Source organism: Engystomops pustulosus, chromosome 6 (assembly GCF_040894005.1).
Source record: "Engystomops pustulosus chromosome 6, aEngPut4.maternal, whole genome shotgun sequence".
NCBI classification, from domain to species: Eukaryota; Metazoa; Chordata; class Amphibia; order Anura; family Leptodactylidae; genus Engystomops; species Engystomops pustulosus.
In genome coordinates, this window is record NC_092416.1 from 37,075,292 (window position 1) to 37,097,312 (window position 22,021).

General features: G+C 40.5%; 1 protein-coding gene across 2 annotated transcripts in view; it reads right to left on the reverse strand.

Annotated features, from left to right (window-relative positions):
• Positions 1-22,021, reverse strand: part of POU2AF2 (POU class 2 homeobox associating factor 2) — a 58,280-nt gene that overhangs the window by 32,457 nt on the left and 3,802 nt on the right. Inside the window, exons 2-3 of one of the 2 annotated variants that reach the window (XM_072155760.1) lie at positions 19,164-19,230; positions 18,800-18,913 (exon numbers count right to left, since the gene is read on the reverse strand). In XM_072155760.1, the coding sequence (XP_072011861.1) occupies positions 18,800-18,809 (10 nt within the window). In that variant the 5' untranslated portion in view covers positions 18,810-18,913; positions 19,164-19,230. Of the gene's footprint in view, positions 1-1,041; positions 1,099-18,799; positions 18,914-19,163; positions 19,231-22,021 lie in introns of those variants that run through there. The other variant, XM_072155761.1, reaches the window with a different exon arrangement.

Genomic DNA, 22,021 nt, shown 5'->3' on the forward strand with positions numbered 1-22,021 from the left:
AGCGATTTGGGGACAGCAGGAAGATGGTGAGACAGCACAGTGTAACAGCATGTGAAGCGGCAGCATAGTTTATTTTAGAAGGAGGCCATGGATAACAAATATAAGAAGATTGCCACAGTCCCGGTGCCTGGATCTATAAGTAATGTCCCTGGTTTATCATGATGGATTTTAATGGGAGATTAAACTCAAGTCCAACCTATAACGCTTTTGTTTTGAACCAGAAGAAGGCTCAGCAGACACTGTTCCCTAAGAACCACACAGTGAAAGCCATAAAAAGCAAATTCCCATGTGTTTTGTCAATTGTTCTACATTTGTAATAATAATTAATAATAATTCTTTATTTATATAGCGCACACAGATTACGCAGTGATGCACGGAGCTTGTCAGTCCCTGTCCCCAATGGGGCTCACAATCTAATCACCCTACCAGTATGTTTTGGAGTGTGGGAGGAAACCGGAGGACCCGGAGGAAACCCAAGCAAACGCGGTGAGAACATACAAACTCTTTGCAGATGTTGAACCTGGGACTTGAACCCAGGTCCCCAGCGCTGCAAGGCTGTAATGTTAACCACTAAGCCACCATAGAATTTTTTTCCAGCTTCCCAGTACAGTGCATGATATATATTCTACACTGATATTGGAAAGTACAATCCAGCAGATAACAAGTCTGTAAATATAAAAATAAAAAAAAGTTATGGCTTTTGGAAGATGGGGAGTGCATAATGGAAAAGGGCTGTGCCATTCAGGGTTTGCATTAAAAAAAAAATCCATGCTGTATAAGTATAAAATAAGTATTTGTGCTGTGATAGATTTCCAGGAGCCACACTGCCCCTAGTGGACAATATAGAGTCCTGCAGCAGAAAACTCTGCCCCACTTATGTGTGTGAGAATCAATTATATAATTATAGAATCAATCAGTATAACAGAGCGTGGATTTCCTTTGTCGCTTGTGTCCTGATTTTATTGATTATATTTGCAAAGGATTTACAAATGACTTGACAAATATCTAATTTACGAGACAGCAAAAAAAAGATTTTCACACCTGCATGTTGTTAGTTTTCATTGACAAGAACGACTGGAATCACCTGAATATGGAGAATGCGGTCTTGGCCAAAAACACAAAAAGCGAGGAAAAAAAACCCTGATCTCCTGCCAAACATTTCTTTCATGTTTAATATTTATGACCTGATGTAGAAAAAAAGGAGGAATAATTCTAGATACGGAATAACTTGGCATGAAGAGACCCTGACAGCAGGATTCCTTCAGGCTGTGTCAAATATGATACAATTTAGATCATTTCTTTTAGTGTTAATTTGGGGCTGTATTATCCAACTTTGGGGATCCAAAGCAAATCTATCACAGAACATGGACAGTAATGTGGATAATACACACAGTGATGTCACAGTACAGGGTATATACACACAGTGATGTCACAGTACAGGGTATATACACACAATGATGTCACAGTACAGGGTATATACACACAGTGATGTCCCAGTACAGGGATAATACACACAGTGATGTCACAGTACAGGGATAATATACACCGTGATGTCACAGTACAGAGATAATAGACAGTGATGTCACAGTACAGGGATAATACACACAGTGATGTCACAGTACAGAGATAATACACAGTGATGTCACAGTACAGAGATAACACACACAGTGATGTCACAGCACAGGGATAAAACACAGTGATGTCACAGTACAGGGATAATACACACAGTGATGTCGCAGTACAGGGAAAATACACACAGTCATGTCACAGTACAGGGATAATACACACAGTCATGTCACAGTGCAGGGATAATACACAGTGATGCCACAGTACAGAGATAACACACACAGTGATGTCACAGTACAGGGATAATATACACAGTGATGTCACAGTACAGGGATAATACACTCAGTGATGTCACAGTACAGGGATAATACACTCAGTGATGTCACAGTACAGACATAATACACACAGTGAGGTCACAGTACAGGGATAAAACACAGTGATGTCACAGTACAGAGATAATACACACAGTGATGTCACAGTACAGGGATAATACACACAATGATGTCATAGTACAGGGATACTACACATAGTGATGTCACAGTACAGGGATAATACACACAGTGATGTCACAGTACAGGAATAATACACAAAGTGATGACACAGTACAGGGATAATATACACCGTGATGTCACAGTACAGAGATAATAGACAGTGATGTCACAGTACAGGGATAATACACATAGTGATGTCACAGTACAGAGATAATAGACAGTGATGTCACAGTACAGGGATAATACACACAGTGATGTCACAGCACAGGGATAAAACACAGTGATGTCACAGTACAGGGATAATACACACAGTGATGTCGCAGTACAGGGATAATACACACAGTGATGTCACAGTACAGGGATAATACACACAGTGATGTCACAGTACAGGGATAATACACACAGTGATGTCACAGTACAGAGATAATACACACAGTGATGTCACAGTACAGAGATAATACACACAGTGATGTCACAGTACAGAGATAATACACACAGTGATGTCTCAGTACAGGGATAATACACACAGTGATGTCACAGTACAGGGATAATACACACAGTGATGTCGCAGTACAGGGATAATACACACAGTAATGTCGCAGTACAGGGATAATACACACAGTCATGTCACAGTACAGGGATAATACACACAGTCATGTCACAGTACAGGGATAATACACACAATATATATATTGATGTATTACTGAGGGTGAGGCGGCTGTATATAGATGTATTACGGGAGGGTTGGTGGCTGCATCTAGATACATTAATGGGGGGTTGGCGGCAGCATATAGATGTATTACTGGAGGGATGATGGCTGTATACACATGTATTACTGGGGGTGAGGAGGCTGTATATAGATGTATTACTGAGAGTGAGGTCGCTGTATATAGATGCATTACTGGGGGGTTGATGGCTGTATGTAGATGTATTACTGAGGGTGAGGAGGCTGTATATAGATGCATTACTGGGGGGTTGGTGGCTGTATGTAGATGTATTAAAGGGGAGTTGGCGGCAGCATATAGATGTATTATTGGGGGGATGATGGATGTATATACATGTATTACTGAGGGTGAGGAGGCTGTATATAGATGCATTGCTGGGGGGTTGGTGGCTGTATGTAGATGTATTAAAGGGGAGTTGGCGGCAGCATATAGATGTATTATTGGGGGGATGATGGATGTATATACATGTATTACTGAGGGTGAAGCGACTGTATACAGATGTATTACTGGGGGGTTGGGGGCTGTATGTAGAAGTTTTACTGGGGGTCGGGCGGCTGTATATAGATGTATTATTGGGGGGTTGGCTGCTATATGTAGATGAATTACTGGGGATAATCTATCTATCTATCAATTATCTATCTGTCTTATATCTATCTATCTATCTTTCTATGTTTGTGTTTTATCACTCTTGGTATAATCTATCTTGTATGCCATTTGTATTTGCTATTATTCTCTATGACATATCTATACTGATCATTGTAAGCTCTGGAATCAATTCCCCTGGTGTCTCTATTTGCTTATGTGATCCACATAATTGTCATAGTCTGGGGCTTTGCCTGAGGACAACACTTTTGTTTTACGAGGTCTCTTTTCTATGCCTGAAGCAGCAGCACCTGCTCCCGTGGCCTCCGCCTCTTTATGGCTTCTGCAGTCAAATAATATGTTGATGTATCTTTGCTCTATACAAACATATGGATGTCCCTCATAAAGACGGGCAGGGTACAAATGCTCCATTAATTGCTTTCTATTCTTTTGGAATCTGCTTGTAATTCACAATGTCTTGTTTGCAATCACATTTCTATTGTTTTTATGTCTACAAGGGAGCAAATCTCTGTACAGACCAGAGATGGACCAGACAGGATTTTGCCTAACAAATATACAAGTGTCTCACGGCAAAAAGGGTCATTCATGAAATAAGTACATTTACATACAACTATCATGTGGTAAGTGATCCTAGTACAACACTGTGTAACATATAGGCAGTTACAGGAGTTTTAAAAGAGTATTCTCATCCTAAAATGTCATGGCATATCCTCATTATTAGTCAAGTTCCCATAGAACACAAGGAGGGGCATTTATTATCGACTTTCAAACGGAAAACTAGCGTAGCATTCCCCCCCCCTCCTGCTGTGCCTCTTGCGCCTTATTTATGAAGAGGCGGTGCCAAGATTTTCTTGCTGTTCCGACACTCACGACTTGTTCTGTTTTTGGGCGGAAAAGTTTTTGGTGCTTCTATATATCCGACTCGTTTTCTGGTGTGGCGCAAAAATTGAGCAGCTAATAGTAAGTATAGGGAGTTCTATATTAGACAGTTCTAATCCTTTTTGTTTGTGCGCCCGAATCATTAATCCATTGCGCCACAAACTAAAATCACACAGAAAATTATAGCACACCTGTGCCCAAATTAATAAATGCCTCCCAAGGACTCCAGACCACCTGGATATATGAGGAACAGATACTAGCCCTACTTCCTTGATTGCATACCAAGCACACTTACATGCTGGTGTGTGCACCCTCTGGCAGGATCTGCTCTTTCTTTAGTTTCTTTTGCCCTGGTTTTTACGAAAAAAAAAGATTTTAAAAATTATGCAAGATCCTGAGGGGCTCCTATGGAGCATGGAGCCCCTCGGACTCATTTGTATAATTTATAATGCCTTAAAAAAAAAAACAGGGCAAAAGAAGCTAAAAAAAAGTGCATCCCCTGCCAGAGGGGGCACACACCAGCATGTAAGTGTGCTTGGTTTACACTCCTTCATCCTGGTGGATTTAAAGATGTCCTTGACCTTGAACCTGTCACCTCAAAACCCCAAATTAAACCACTAACAATACCTTGTTGATAACTGTAAATTATTTTTATGGTGCCAGTGTGGCTTCTCTGCATTTGTGCTCCAGCCCAAAAAAAGAGTTTTATGCCACAGTTTTTTTCTTGCTCCAGTCAAGTAGGTGGAAGAGCTCTTTGGTCCAATTAAGCTCCCCTGCCTTCTCACTGCTGCTTAAGCTGCTAAAAATGGTGACATATCTACGGTGACATGCGCGGTAGGTCTGTCATTTAGGTGCCGGGCAGTTCCTCCCTGCACAGCTCCAGAGTTGCACCGCAGATGCAAGAGTGCTGGACATGATGACGACAGTGAGCGAGCTAGCTCTCCAACACAGCTGACGCCGTTCTCATTTACAGCCAACTTTGAGCACAGTAGAGGCATGGGCACGGCCCCTCAGGTTCCGCGCAGGTACAACCAGCCTTGCCGAAATGACACAAGAATTTCAAAGAAGATAGTAGTTACTAAGGGCAAGGGCAGTAACAACGGTGAACATTAGCAGCCTGAGCGGCCGTGAGGAGACATGCATCCAAGACCTCTCCCAAAGACGCTGGGGGTTATTTATTATGGCCTTTCAATCGGTGTTTTTGTTTTTTTTTATTTTCCTTTCTGTACCTCTTGCAGCTTAATTTATGAAATTTTCGCACTACAATATTGCTGTTTTCCTGTACTCTCTACTTGTTCTATTTTCGGCCACAAAATTTTGGCGCCACTTGTGAATCCAACAGTTTTCTGGCTCTTCTATTTTTCCAAAACTTTTTTTTGTGGTGCAAAATGAGAGCAACTAATAACTTAATCAATTCATTAATCCCTTGTGCTGCAAACTTACATCCCGCTGAAAAATATAGCGTGGTTCTAGCGCCACCCTGCTCCAAAATTAATAAATGCCCCTCAGGACCCTAATGGTGCTCTGCTCAACGCAGTCGTAAGATAAATACAACGGAAAGTTCAAGAATGAGCCGGCACCCACCATCCAAACTTCTTCCATGGTGCAGAGCAGATACTGTGGCTTATTAAAATTTGGTTTAAATCTGTCCATTTCTGTTTTTTTTTGCAAATCTTATTGTAAGGAACCGACAGTTTTCAGGTAGGTGCCTTCTTGGACCTAAGATCTGCTTACCCAAAATATAAGTACATGTGTATGGGGGAAAGGGCCAAGATAAAAGGTTTCCAAGCTAGAATGTCTGGCCACCTGTAAATAACTAGACTGGAAGAAAGGGGCAAATTTTGGAAAAATTTTGGCTCAGATTCTATGGAATCGATCATCATATTCTCATAAATTGATTGCCTTTAAAAGTTGTGTATGACGTGTATCACGTGAAATAGAAATACGGAGAAAAGTAGAGATTAGAGTTCTAGGACCTCAAGTATGGGGAAATGGACATGGTATCCCTACCATGAATTAAGAATTCAGGTCCGGGTTAGGCCATTTGAATGCCATCATCTGATTTTGCCAGCTTGATTTTGCCAGCACTAGCAGGTGTTTTCCTTTTAGTATTCCTTTTGAACCTTTCATAGACCTTTTAAATTTTAATTTTCCAAAGTCAGAATATTTGGGAAAATGTTTCAGATCAATCCATAATAATACAACCGAGTTCCATATTATGTAAGGAAATTTACCATCAAAATCCATCATGATAAACCAGGGACTCTTTTTCATAGATCCAGGCACCGTGACTGTGGTAATCTTCTTCTATTCTATTCTCCATGGCCTTCTAACCTTCTAAATTTAGTTTTTACAATTATGCTAATGCGACAGAAGGGTACTGGAAGGCATTACTTGAGCCCCTCCGTGCTGTAGCTTCACAGGCTGTTACACTGAGCATGAGCACTTTCCCTCCCATTGTATGAGATTAGAGCAGACAAAGGGAGGGGAGAAGTGCTGAGGGAGCAATCGGGAGGGGAGACAGTGTAACAGCCTGTGAAGCTACAGCTCGGAAATAATATAGTAATGCTCCCCAGAGCCCTTCTGACTCATTAGCATAATTTTAAAAGTTGATTTTGAATGAAAGGATAACAAATGGAAGAAAATTCCCATCTATGAATAAGTGCCCTCAGTTTATCATGATGGATTTTGAGGGTAGATTTCCTTTAAACCATAAATTACATGGAACTAGGGTGTATTTTTATGAATTGAACTGAAACTAGAAATAAGTAAAATCTTCATATTTGGAATTTGTAAATTTCCCAAATATTCTGTTATATCTGGATCTTTTACCAGATCACTGAGGCTCATGAAAGAACTCAGAGAACCTGGGTTATATTGTCTTGTTTTTTCCACCTAAGCTCCTAAAGCTGCTTCCTCATTTTTCTATTTCTCGATAATCGAGGCTTTCTGCCAAATGCTCCCTGTGCCAAGAAGATTGGATTACGGAATATAGATGTCGGCAGCACTATTATACAACAATGGCTTGTCCCAGGGTCTTAGAGGATCACAATGTGATGCAATACACTGATTATTCCAGTCCAGTGCCTCCGGTACCAGGGCCGGTTCTAGACAAAGTGGGGCCCTGGGCAAAACTAAAAGTGCGGCCCAAAAATAAAACTATTTTATCAACAGTCACAGTCAGTAAGAGGCTCCTTTAGCCCTACACAATAATAACACCTTGTAGTTACACCCAGTAGTAGGTAAGTATCTGTAATATGGGACTGTAGGAGACTGTTATAGGAGATAGACAGATGATAGGGAGATGGATGATTGAAGATCAATATGAAAGATGATATAGATTTATAGATAGATGAGTTATAGATATAAGGTAGATTATATATAGATAGCTAGATAGATGATAGAGGATAGATAGATAACTAAACAGATGGACAATAGATATATAGACAGGAGATAGATGATAAGCATATTCAGCCAAGGGGTATTAAAAAATACAATACATCCTCTGACCACAAGTCCACATGCTCTGACCACAAGTCCTTTAGAACAGGGGGTCCTGGGTAAATGCCCAGTTTGCTGCCCCCTAATGCCGGCCCTGATATGTGTGGATGAGATACCTTCTTGAGGGTTCCTTCTTATATAGAAGGGCCTTCAGCCAAAAATCTGGAATGCTGAACCTACTTTTGTGAAAATATGCAAAGTTTTCGAGGATGGGATAAGGAAAACCACCCCTCTTTTAGATACCTTGTAAGGCAGCTCCCTTGACATCAAGCATGACCTACAAGAAGCCTAATGACATGATGTGGGATTAAAACCAAACCAGTATATCTATTCCAGAAGGAACAGACTCCCAACTGTAGACAGCAATGTTTGGACCTGGTTGGGTCTCTTCAGTACAGTGTAGGGAACTGGTTTGGCTGAGTGAGAGGGACTAGGCTTGTGACTAGGGTCGGGAAGTAAGAGTTCTCCTTATGGAGACTGCCAATTAAGCCCACCATGTAGGCGAGTGAAGTCGAACCTACTTTTGCTGCAGAAATACACAAGTAATATGATTCCAGGGTTTTCATAATGGCTAAGTCTATAGAGTATGATATGGGGTATTAGAGATATCAAGCATCACACACTGGACCTCTTTTTACTCAAAACAATGGGGGTAACATGCTAATAATATTACTTTCATTAAAATTGCCTTTACTATAATATGACAATTTAGCAAGTCTTCTGGGGGGCCCATGACCACCCAAACCAACCAAAAATGTGACACTAAGAAGAACCTTCACCCATGAATTCCTTGTATATCTGTTCATTCTCTCAATACACATGTACTCAACAGCCATTTAAGGACCTTTTAAGGTCCACCAAAGGTGATGAAACCACCGATTCGAAGCAGTCAGAAGGGATGTATCCTCCATTCTCCAGGAAGCCTGATTCTAGTACCAGATGTAGGAAGATGCTAACAATTCATAAAGTCCAGGGGTCATGGCAATCCGACTATGGTTGGACAACCATCTTTGACAGGGACAATGGCCACACTCAGTTGTCAATTTATTTATTACACCAAAAATGACAGTGTAGCATTACAACACAGTATTATCAGAAAAGACGCCTCAGTTAAATTGGTTTTAAATGGGAAATACTGATAGGCGCGATAAAGGTATTCACTTTCATGTGAATGATATTAATTCACGTAAATGTCAGGAGGATGATAAATCCTCATTGAGATCCAAGATAAAATGTGCTACTTGTGTAGTATTTAGGTTCCTATTTCTATTTTATACATTGAACAGCAAAACACCTATGCAAGAACAACAAAGCAATAATAATAGAAGCCATCGTAGATTGTATAGAATGCAGTAGTAGAATCAATAGTAGAATTACTGTATATACTCATAAGCCGAGTTTTTCATCACAAAAAATGTGCAGAAAAACCTCACCTCGGCTTATAGACGGGTCAATAAAAAAAAACAAACTTAATACTCACCCTCCGGCGCCAGGATCCTTGATGCAGCTCTCAATGCTCAGCGCGGTTCCCCGGGGCTCCTCTTCTCTCTTCTCTAGCCGGCAGAGTCATGTACATGTGATCTCCCAGCCAGCGCACACTATGATGCGGTGGTGTTACCGCTGATGACGCCCGATTCGCGGTTTCCCGACGTGTTACCCGAATATTTCCGATTTGCGCCGATTTTCCCTGTATTGCCCCGGGATTTTGGCGCATGCAATCGGATTGTGGCGCATCGGCGCCGGCATGCACGCGACGGAAATCGGGGGGGGCGTGGCCGAACGAAAAACTGACGGATTCGGATAAACCGCCAAAATTTTAAACAATAAAAGTGTCGCTTGGGACGCGCTTACCTTCACTTGGTCCGGCTCGGTTAATTTGAGTGCATTCAGATGCTTTTCCGCGCAGCAGCGCCACCTGGTGGACAGCGGAGGAACTACCTTGATGAATCCCGGCAGGATCCGAATCCACCGCAGAGAACGCGCTGCTGGATCGCGAACGGACCGGGTAAGTAAATCTGCCCCAATGAGTTTTGTGCAAAAGTAGTGAAGGGTAAAAAAATTTAAAGATAATACATCCTTAAACTCGACCTCTAGTCTGAACCTTGTGCAACACCCCTACCAATACATAGGCAGGCTGCTAGTTGCGATTAGCGTCTATCCAGGTCAGGAGCTGTTAGGGCGAGTTGTGAAAAATCTATGAAGGTTCTAGAACCTAGACATTAAGTAATTGCAGCTGGAGCCTCTTCTTGGAAAGGCAATAGTTAAATGGGTGTAAGATGTTATCCAATTATGTGGCTGTATTGTAAGCTGGAGTGTGATTGGAGAGGTGCTACCACCTGACCAGGCGGAGTATAAAACCCCTGGGCAGGGGGAGCACATGGTCCAGTCCAGACCCCATGGTCTTTCCATAGAGCAGGGAGTCAGATCTGCTGTCAGAGTGAAGAGAAAGATAAAGTGTTCAGCACACCTTTAGTGCTGTCACAGAAACTAATCCCATGAACTGAGTCAGGAGACTCTAATCCAGAGCTGCAGCTTCCACAGTTTGGACACAGCTCCATCTCCATTATCCTAGCCTGCATATACCAACAGGCTGGTGCCTTATCCTGCGGACTACTCTCCACAACCACTCCAGTACCAGAATCTGATTCTGCTGTTGGACTGTTTTGGCCCGTTGCCTACTACCTGTTCAATAAAGAACTGTGAGTTACTTTGCACAATGTTGCCTCTGTCTGATCCCTGGATACAGCTGTCAACCACCACGGGTTCCCCATCCATTACCCAGGGACTTATCTTACAGACATCAGGGATTGCCCCAGGGAGAACCAGTACATCAGCCTCTCCATCCATATTTCTTGCACACACCACCTGCTGGAGACCTGCCAGGCTGTAGGACAGCCCTCCAGTCCCCATACCAAGCACCGTGACATCAGTGCGCCTTCAGCCGCAATCGCCAGCCACTACGGTATTCTGGGCCCCGGCTGCCTCCAGGCCCCAAGAAAAGGCTAGGTCCTGGTGGGGGATGTTGCAATTACTTATTCCAAAGGGACAGACACAATTACGGTAGTTGATAACACATCAGTGAATGTTGTTACTAGAGCTCAGGCAAGATGGCTGCCCCCATACATTCCTTATAAAGCAAGAGCTGTCCCTCTAGAATTACCTGTTGGCAAGAAGTGTTTTTATAGGAGTCAAATCAGATTGTTTATCATGATCAGGATGTCTACCAAACCAGACACTCATCTGCAGACTGCTCATTAGGGTTGCTCGCCACTAGTCAAAGCAACTGGTGAGAGGACTTTTACCTTTTGGTTACATTATGTCCTAGGCATCCTGCTCATGTTTCAAGGCTTGTTAAAGGGTCAGATACTGACAGGAGTGTCTTTTTAGGCAGGGGCATAACTAGGATAGGCGGGGGCCCCCTTCCCCTTAAATTACATATTTGAAAATTCATACATGTTTATACACTAATACACACATTTCTACACTTATATACACACATTTCTACACTTATATACACACCTTTACAGTTCAACACTCATACACACATTTATACACTTATATACACACCTTTACAGTTCTACACTCATACACACATTTATACACTTATATACACACATTTATACACTTATATACACAACTTTACAGTTCTACACTCATACACACATTTATACACTTATATACACACCTTTACAGTTCTACACTCATACACACATTTATACACTCATATACACACATTTATACACTTATATACACACCTTTACAGTTCTACACTCATACACACATTTATACACTTATATACACACATTTATACACATTTATACACTCATACACACATTTATACACTCATATACAGAATATATTTATGCATACAGGATATACAAATACAGTAAATACACATCATATATACTTATATATAGAGTATTTACACATCACATACACACACATACAGTATATACATCATATACACACACATAGCTGATAGATTCCTAGGTATCCTCCATTCTTTAGCAGCTGTCAGTGACATAACTTGAAGCTCTCAGGCCCCAGCGCAATAATATTGTGCCAGGCCAGCAATGATATTGTATTGCTTATAGTACTAGTCTTCTTATATAGGAGAAGTACACCATATGGGCCCCCTAGGCCTCATAGGCCTAGTTGCAACCGCACCCTTTGCATCTCCTCAAGTTATGCCCCTGGCAGCTATTATGTCTACTACCCCTGTAGTTACTCTGTTTTTAGGTCTCATTCACACATGTTTTCGGTCTAGTAAACACAGTTCATGTGCCTGCGGTATTTCTGCACCTATAGGGATCTGGACTTACAGAATCCTAGTCATCCATGATGCTAGGTGTCCATTGCCTCCATGTGAACTAACATATTTCATCTATGATATTTTATATCTAAAGTCATAGATGAGAATGATGCTGGGAGCCGAGGTCCTCCAACGGTGTTTAGTTCAGGACATACGCCCGACATACGTCTGTATTTCAAAGATTGAACACAGTAAAATTGGTTGCCACAAAATCTGGCCCCTGCATTGTGAAGTTTTAAAACTAACCAATGTGTAATTTTTCGGAGGCTTACAGGCAGCCGTGTCCAAAGCCTAAAGACGGACCTTTCTTCTTCCCGGGCACGTCTATAAAGCAAATGATGGTAATCTCCAGAATTTTCTCTCTAGGTTCCACTGTTTTGGAGTAAATCAATGTTATTATTGTCAGATATCTAATATCAGATGGGTGGAGCCAGACTTCCTGGGTCCACTCATCTGTAGATATCCTAATTAGCATATTGGGTATGGAAACTATTAACTATGGCTATGGAACTAATTAGACTCTGTGCCTCCCAAGGCCGCTTTAATATGATCTGTAGTAGACGCTGATACTGGATAATACAGATCCACTATATTGCCAATATAGTGCAACACAGTAATAGCAATCACAACGCTAAAAAAAGGTTAAGAAAAATAATAAAACCATCACATTTAAAATCGCATTCTTTCCCCTAGGAAAATGGAAATAAAAATAAACACACACTATGACTATATTAGGTATCTTTGCGCTACAAAATGCCCCATCTATCAAAATCTAAAAATGACTATTCCATGCTGTGAACCACAAAAAAAAAAAAGTCCAAACCAATTGTTTTCCATCATTTTCAAAATCCCGTCTTTGTTAGTTGGGAGCTGGACAGTCCCTGACAAGGAAATCAAAGACTTTCGAGATGTTGAATGTACTGTTCAGCCTTCCATAGACTAAGTGACTTCACTTCTGGTAGGTCCTTACTTGGAGTGTATCAGAGTCGAGCTGCCGGCCGGGGCTCCTCCGCTCTACACACACCCAGCTTCACAAGGACCCTGAGAGACATCTGCTTTTTACATAACACAGTTAGAACATTAGCATTTGTTGTTTTTTGGACTTGTTCTGCAGTGGCCTATCCCTGGACCACCGGTACCTTCTATATAAGAAGCTTCTACAGTACATCAGCTTATCACATGTAATCGTATATACAGTGGCGTAACTAGAAGCTGATGGGCCCCCGTGCAAAGTCTGTGCCAGGCCCCCGACTATAATGTATGGTTTATAGTAATAGTCTTCTCATATGGGAAAGTGACACCATAAGGGCCCCCTAAACCTCTCGGGCCCAGGTGCGATCGCAACCTCTGCACACCCTCCAGTTAAGTCCCTGCGTATATAACTTATATTATCTTAGCTTGAGCTACATATCTATGTATATACTCCTCAGCTAACATATAGGCGGTCATATATCTTTATTTTTCTTCCTTGTATTGCATCTTTTTTGACATTTTTTTTTTTTGCACATTGCAATTTTTGTGTCTTTTGAAATGTGCATTGAAGTCTTCCAGACATTTGTTTATCGTCAGTAAGACCCATTTATCTTCTATTCCAGATCTTATAAATGTCACAAAGGGACATTTATATTTTCAAATTGTCTAAAATTTGGGCTAAATCATACTTAAGGAAAACTTAGAAAATGGAAAGAAGTGACTTGAGACATTTGTGCGACATTTTGGAGACATTTGTAACAAATGTCGCAAGAAAAGATCTGGAAAAAAAACCATTTAACACAAAGGAAAAGTGAGATTGATAAATGACCAAAGAAACAGGTGGAGAAAATAAAGGCAAAAACAATCCCAAACAAGCAGAGATAAGAAAAATGACTACCATATTTGTCGGCGCAGGTGTAATTTTATACACATTGGGGGTCATTTATCTTATTTCCCCCTTCTCTGCGCTCTTTTTGCACCTCATTTGTCTTTGTAGTTTTTGTTCTTTGTCAAATACAGATTTTTTTTTGAGCCCTATTAGGTGCAAATCAAAAAAAAGGTGCAATTTTGCTGCGTAACTCATACCATTGCCTTTCCTAAGCATGGTCGGGATCGGTGTGTTACTGCTCAATTATTTCTGCCCGTATAGGCGCAATGTTAAATAAGGGCCAAACATCTGGAAGCAGGAGAAATACAAAGACAAATTAGGCGCAAGCCAAGATCACTGCTACACATCGAACTCCAACAAACTGTTGGAAAAAGGCACCAAAAATGTTGCAAATGCCCAAAAGCACCCATAAAGTCACTAAAACACAACCAAAAAATGAGCATGAAGCTATCTGTCCCATAATCGTGTTAGCTATCTCTGTAGTCCAAATGTTGAAACCAGAACTTTTTTTCTACCATTTTACCACATTTACAAATTTGAATTAAAAGTGACCAAAAGGTTGTTCAGTCCCCAAAATGGTAGCGATGAAGATGTCAGCTTGTCCCGTAATGAAAAATAAATAAATTACACCTTATGCAGCTGCATACACCAAAGCATAAAATATAAAAATCAGAATATGGCGATTTTTTTTATCAAAAGTTCAAAGGTATTAAATAACAAAAACTGCATAAATTTGTTGCCTCCAAAATCACACTGGTCCATTTGGACCTAAAATTTTTTGTACTGAATTTGGAATATTTTCCAGCTTCCCAGTACATTACATGGATATTCCATACTGTCACCGGGAAGTACAATTGTCTTGCAGATAACAAGTCCTCATACAGCTCTGTAAATGGAAAAATAAAAAAGTTGTGGCATTTGGGTTAAGGGAGTAAAAAGGGGAACAATTGAAAAGGGCGCAGCGTTATGGGGTCGGCATCTATTACTCACTAAGCTGCCTCAGGGTTACACGAATGCAAATGCATATTCATGTAGCATGGCTGATGATGACAGAATAACCCGAATAACCCTGCTCAGCTCACATATCTGAAGCCAAAAGTAAAGTACGACTAAGTCCATGATACTTTTAAATGTTATCAGTGTTCTTATCCGTTGGAAGATGATGGTAGGCTTGACTCATGTTCTGTACACTACTGTGGTGACTTTTCAGCAGTTCCATCACTTTCCTCGCAATGATAATTATAATGAGGATCACAATGTTATAGGATTCAACACTCAAAATCAAAATCTTACATTCTTCCTGTACAATGACACAGGTCATAGAGCAAGCCCACAACACTCCACCACAATCTCCATCCTGTACAATGACCTTTACACAGGTCATAGAGCATGCCCACAACACTCCACCACAATCTCCTTCCTGTACAATGACCTTTACACAGGTCATAGAGCATGCCCACAACACTCTTCCACAATCTCCTTCCTGTACAGTGACCTTTACACAGGTCATAGAGCATGCCCACAACACTCCACCACAATCTTCTTCCTGTACAATGACCTTTACACAGGTCATAGAGCATGCCCACAACACTCTTCCACAATCTCCTTTCTGTACAGTGACCTTTACACAGGTCATAGAGCATGCCCACAACACTCCACCACAAACCAAACCTTATTGACCATCTCTAGTCAGTTACTGCCGATGTATCAAGTGGCTGCTGTAAAGCATACCTCTAAATGCTGTTAACATCAAGAAACATGGCGCCCACCATAACTCTATACAGGAAATAGTACAAAAAATCGACAATTAGAAAATGTTGACCATAGTTTCCCTAAATGTGTGCATTATATTTACTACCATTTAAAATCAGTTTAATCGTTTGGTAACTAGGAAATAGAGATTTGAGTGGAATTTATATTTGTTCCCCTTTATTAGGCCTCATACGTTTTAAAAAAAAGATTAATTTGAATATTTCGTGCTTTGCTTCCAACTAATAAAGCTGGCACCTACTGTCATTAAGGGAACATGAAAATGAAAAAAAAAAATAAACAAAACGAGATAAGAGCTTTTCATAGATTTAGACGGAAACAGAATCTTTTAAAAAAATAAGACAAAACTTGAATCTTTGATGATTTGCTCATCTCTAGAATTCTACTGGAAAATCAGACCAAATCAGCCGATTGATAATAATTTGTGGTCCTTGCTACAGTTGTCTCTAGCATACTTACAATAGACCCTTTTGAGTAAAACTACACCCCTCTAAAAAAGCCAAGTCCACTGGACAAATGTTTATAGGATAATAATAATATTAAGGGAAACTCAATGGAGCAAAAGGACGTACCATCCGGTTGCTCCAAACAAGCATCTTAAAAAAAGTTGTAGGTCTACACCAGATATTACTGAGCCACCATGATAAATTTGATATGAAAAAAGTATCCAAAGAGCTTCACGGAGACTCTGGTTTGGGGTCTGTATTAATTCGGGAGCCTGGACTAGGTCAATGTTGATCAAAAGGTCTAACATCTGCATTGATTAGGACAGACTAACTAGGGCTCTGGTCTGAGCTCAAAATTTATGTCAATGCCCGGTCTGGTTTGGCCTGAGGTCTGAATCAACTTAAAGGGGTTATCCGGGTCTTAAAAATTTCTTATGGCCGGGCTGGGGTGGGCTATTTAAAAATAATAAACATGTACTTACCTCGTCCGGTGCCGCTGATGTCCCACGCCGCGGCCCGTCTCCTCTTTGCGCCAGTTTCATTACAAGGGCGCACAAAGGTGAGAGATAGGGACGGATGGGTGGAGCCGGCCACAGCACCGGACCAGAAGCTCCCTGTGCGCTGCTTCCGTGCCCCTGTAAACAAACAGGGGCACGGATCGAAGGGACCGCGGCGTGGGACATCGGCTGCGCCGAAGGAGGTAAGTGCATGTTTATTATTTTTAAATAGCCCACCCCAGCCTGGCCATAAGTAATTTTTAAAACCGGATAACCCCTTTGAAGGTCTGTATTAATTTGGGTTTTTGTCTGGGTCTGATCAATTTTAGGGCCCATTGCACATAACACCCTCATTTGACATCTCATCCTAACATCTAGATAATTGAGGGTCCATTTAGCCCAGTAAACCCTATTATAAGTCCATATTTACTGAAGCGAATTTTATTATTTTTGACACACACTGGGGAAAATGACTCGTATAAGAATTTGCCACAAAATTTTATTACTGTCGGCCAGTCATAGTAAATTTTTATATAAATCATTACATCCTATTGCATTTGTAAACATTTCTGATTCAACAAAAATCAGTTTTAAATCCATCCCAAAGATGCCCTAGGTAGCTATCAGATGTACAGCTAATATACAACTAAAAGGGGAGCATTTACTCCTTTAAAGGCATCTTTTTTAGTTTAAAAAACCCATTTTCCGAATAGGTTTTAACAAAAAAAACAAAGGTTTTTACTCTGCAGCCTTTGCTTTTTTTCATACAATGTAACGGATCTGTCAAGGAGAAGTCCAATGGAAAAGCTGATGTCTGATTTACTTGCCCTTGTCTATGTTTTGTAAGGGCTTCTAAAAAATATATGACTATCGTATATACTCGAGTATAAGCCGACCCAAGTATAAGCCAAGGCCCCTAATTTTATCACAAAAAACTGGTAAAACCTATATTTTTTTTACTTGAATATAAGCCGAGTTTGGGTTTTCAGCACATTTTTTGTGCTGAAAAACTAGGCTTATACTCGAGTATACATGGTAGTTTGTTATCCGTATTAAATAAGCATTTATGGGCCCCAAAGAATACAAGACTAAGAGTCAAGGATTCTATGATGGGCCTCTCTCCGACTGGAGCAGTGCAACCTGGTACAAATTAATTATAAAATATACATTTTTATTAAAATTTGGTGCAATACAATAATATAAAAAAAATGCAAAGACTATTCATAGCCCAATGAGACTGCATTGTTTAACTGAAAAATCTAGGCCTTTGATGAGATCATGACCAGTGAGTAGTGGTGTTTCCAATGTTAGGCTATAACCCAAATATTTTTGTGATGTTCAATAAAAAACATATTACTATTTCCACTGATTTCATAGTATGTCCATCAAGTTCAACCAAGGAAGGGAAGGGAAACAATTCTATATAACATAACAGTCAATGTTATTTAGGTGTAAAAAGGCATCTAGACCCTTCTTGAAGCTCTCTGCTGTTCCTGCTGTGACCAGAGCCTGAGGCAGGCTATTCCACAGATTGACAGTTCTCATAGTAAAAAAATCCCTGTTGCCTCTGGAGATTAAACCTTGTTTTCTCCAGACGGAGACAGTGCCCCCTCGTGTTCTGATTTGATTTCACCTGGAACAACTTACCACCATATTTTTTGTATGGACCATTCATATATTTATATAAATTAATCATGTCCCCTCGTAGTCGTCTCTTTTCCAGACTAAATAAATCTAGTTGTTTTAATCTTTCCTCATAACTAAGACCGTCCATTCCCCTTATCAGTTTTGTGGCTCTTCGTTGAACCCTCTCCAGCTCCAGGGCATCCTTTTTATGGACCAGAACCCAGAATCGGACAACATATTCCAGGTGAGGCCGAACCAATGCCTTGTATAGTGGTAATATTACATCCCTATCCCGAGAGTCCAGACCACTCTTGATACATTACAAGATCTTGCTGGCTTTAGAGGCAGCTGATTGACATTGCATGCTATTATTTAATTTATGACCTCAATAAAAAAATCTCAAATATTGAAATTATTGCACAACCCCCAAGTCCGAGAAACCTGTAAAGTGACCGGTGGTGTAGCCACATACTACACACACATGCTGCTAGTAACCCATTACCATAAATATGGCCTACTAACCTGTCTCCATATTTGCACCCAGCTACTCGTCCTGCTGCTCAGTGTCAGCCGTCAGCATGAGTCCTCTCAGCAGCCCGGGAGGGAATTGACTGTGGATATGGTCTGATCACATTGCTAAGTACAAAGGTGGAGAGAAAGGGACATTTTCTCAGCTTGTAGGGAGTCCAAAATGACTTTTTCCCTTATTTGTTTACATGCAAATCCTCTTTTGCTTGTTTGTCTCCATGATTTGCATTGTCAGAGTAGACTGTGATCCTGAGCTACCATGAGCAGATGCCTTAACAAGCCGTACATTATAACACACGGGACAATAACGTTTATCTATGTCATTGTATTGGATTTACAGATATTTTTTTTCACCCACCTTTTAGTTTTTATGTCCTGAATAAGCTTGGAAACTGCTACTCCTTATATTCTGGCATGTACGATTACTGACAAAAACAAAAATATTAAAAAATAGGTGACTAAAAATGGTTTTCAGTCTAGAAATACTGACAAGCTATCTACACAAACTGCATTATTTGAACTACGGTAAATAGAAAATCCCTTTAATAGATGTTACGGAAATACAGATGCCGTCACATCATCATATTCAATCGTAACATTTTACAAAGATTCATTATTTATTGGATTTTTGAATAATAATAATAATAATAATATTAATTGCATAAATACCTGTATATATAGGGTAATGCTGTGGTAGTAGTATGTGTTTAGTATTTTTCATATTAAAATTTTGTAGTATAAATATTTGTGTGGACCAAAAGTACAAATAAAAAACTTGTCTAAAGTTTGAACGTTCTTGGGACTACTTTTCTTAATTGCCTAGAGCTCTATTTTCTACTTACCAAAGGTTCTTTGTACACATAAGGGGTCATTTATCTTAGTTTTTTCTCTTTTGTTCTGTTATTTTTGCAACTTTTTGGGGTGCATTTGTTGATTTGCACAAAAAATGTGTGTCTTTTCCATCAAAAATTTGCTGTGACAGTGTTTTCCAGTGTTGCATTTGATTTATCTTTGGAAATTGACAAATTTTGATGTTTAAAAAAGACTGCAAAAAGTAGCACATTTTTGTGCAAAAAAAACCCTCCAGTCCCCTACTGGTGTATGAAAAAATTGCAACTTTTATCAACTTTTATTAACTTTTTCAAGAAAAATCACACAAAAACAAAAATAAAGGGAACCCAGTTTTATCAACCTCTAATATGAATGAAACAAGCCCAAAACCCAACCACCCCAAACAAATAAGACAGGTACAAATGTGCAGAATAAAGATAAATGAATAATAATAAATAAATTGTTGTAACATCTATGTCCATTCGGCACCATACTCTCCATGTAAAGTATGGCAGGAGATGTAATGCTGACCGGGATTTTGTATTTAGATTGCATTACTGCACTAGTCTGAACACTGCCTTATTTAATTCATGGCTGTCTTAGTTGATTTACTCCACATCTGTCTGCCTCCTGTTGCCTTTGTTCTAGCTGGGACGGACAGATGCCTCCTCCACTCACATTCCTTCTTTGCTTTGTATGGTTGTCAATCCAATCACTCGCTATACCAGGACGCTGTAAGTCTTTTTTGGAGCTTGCTTGAGTTTTCTGGACTTCCGTATTTCAGATCTTTTGACCTATGCAAATTTTCTGACCAACCAACTGTCTCCTGATTCTGTACTGCATTGTCCTATTGGTTTTGACTCATACTTGTATAATTATTCTTCTGTTTGTTTTCTCCTGTTTTTTGTCTTTGAGTTTTCGGTTTGGTGCAAGAAGGCAATGATGACTGGATCTCACCCACCATCTAGGGTAGGATGGGCAAATATGTAGGCACCGCTTGACGGGTCTCGCTTTAGGGATCGCTGTCCGTGTCTGTCCTTAATGTCCATTCCCAGGCTGGAGCATTACACCTGTGTTATCTCTATGGACAAGATTCTATAGGACTTTTTGAATGTCTGTGGTTTTTCTACTCAAATTGCTAAATGTTAAATTATATAAAATATAGAAAAAAATATCAATAAAACATAGATGTATATATATAAGTGGTCATACTGCGGTATTAAATAAATACTGTTACACTCCTTAATGTAAGCTACACCTTTGTGTATTTCAGTAAACCATTTTTCCACCCCATGTTATTATCTATGCAATTCATATGTTTGTTTTTGCCTTTTTTAGGCTAGCTGAGCTTTGTTGGAATAAAGTTGAACTAAAGTGTTTATAAACCTAAACCTATGAAACTAGGCAACCAATTGGTTAGCAATACAAGGTAAAGGCAGTCATTGAAAACTTCTGATTTAAGAATTAATAGGGTGTTAAGGATTTATTTATTGGTCTCCTGTCTATTGGATTGCATTCTCTTCTCTTAATTCCTAACAGCACTGGACACAGTAAAGTGGCTGCACTTGGCTTTGCAGCTTGGCCCCATTTACGTGAATGGCATTGAGCTCTATGTAGGTCATGTGATGTTCAACTTTCTTACTGCTAAGAATTATACAGTCATTTTTAATGATTTCCTTGGTTGGTAGTACTATGAAAAATTTGATATTAGATACAAAAAAACTCAATATTTTCATCCCTACAATCATCTCAAAGCATTTTACGACATTAGAAGACACAGGGGGCCATTTACTAAGGGCCCGAATCGCGTTTTTCTGTCGGGTTACCCAAATATTACCGTTTTGCGCCGATTTTCCCTGAATTGCCCCAGGTTTTTGGCGCACGCGATTGGATTGTGACGCATCGGCACCAGCATGCACGTGACGGAAATCGGGGGCGTGGCCGTCAGAAAACCGATGGATTCGGAAAAACCGCCGCTTGACACGTGCGGACCTGCACCCAGCAACGGATGGTGAACTCCGACGGACTTCAGCGCAGCAGCGACACCTGGTGGACATCGGGCACACTACCTTAGTGAATCGCCGGAAGACCCGAATCCTCCACAGAGAACGCACCGCTGGATCGCAACAGGACCGGGTAAGTAAATCTGCCCCATTAGGTCCTATTGACAGGATACGGCCTAACCGCTGATTGGTTGGGGTCTCAGTAATGAGACCCCCACAGATCAAAAGAACAGGGGGTCCGATGTACCCCCGTCGGGCTACTTGTTGCTGGCTTAAGACGAGTGGAGCAGCCGGTCGTGCATGGCCGGGCTGCCCCAATTATCACTATGGGGCCGACGGAGACTTCCCACTGATCAACAAGTTAGGCCCTATCCACAGGATA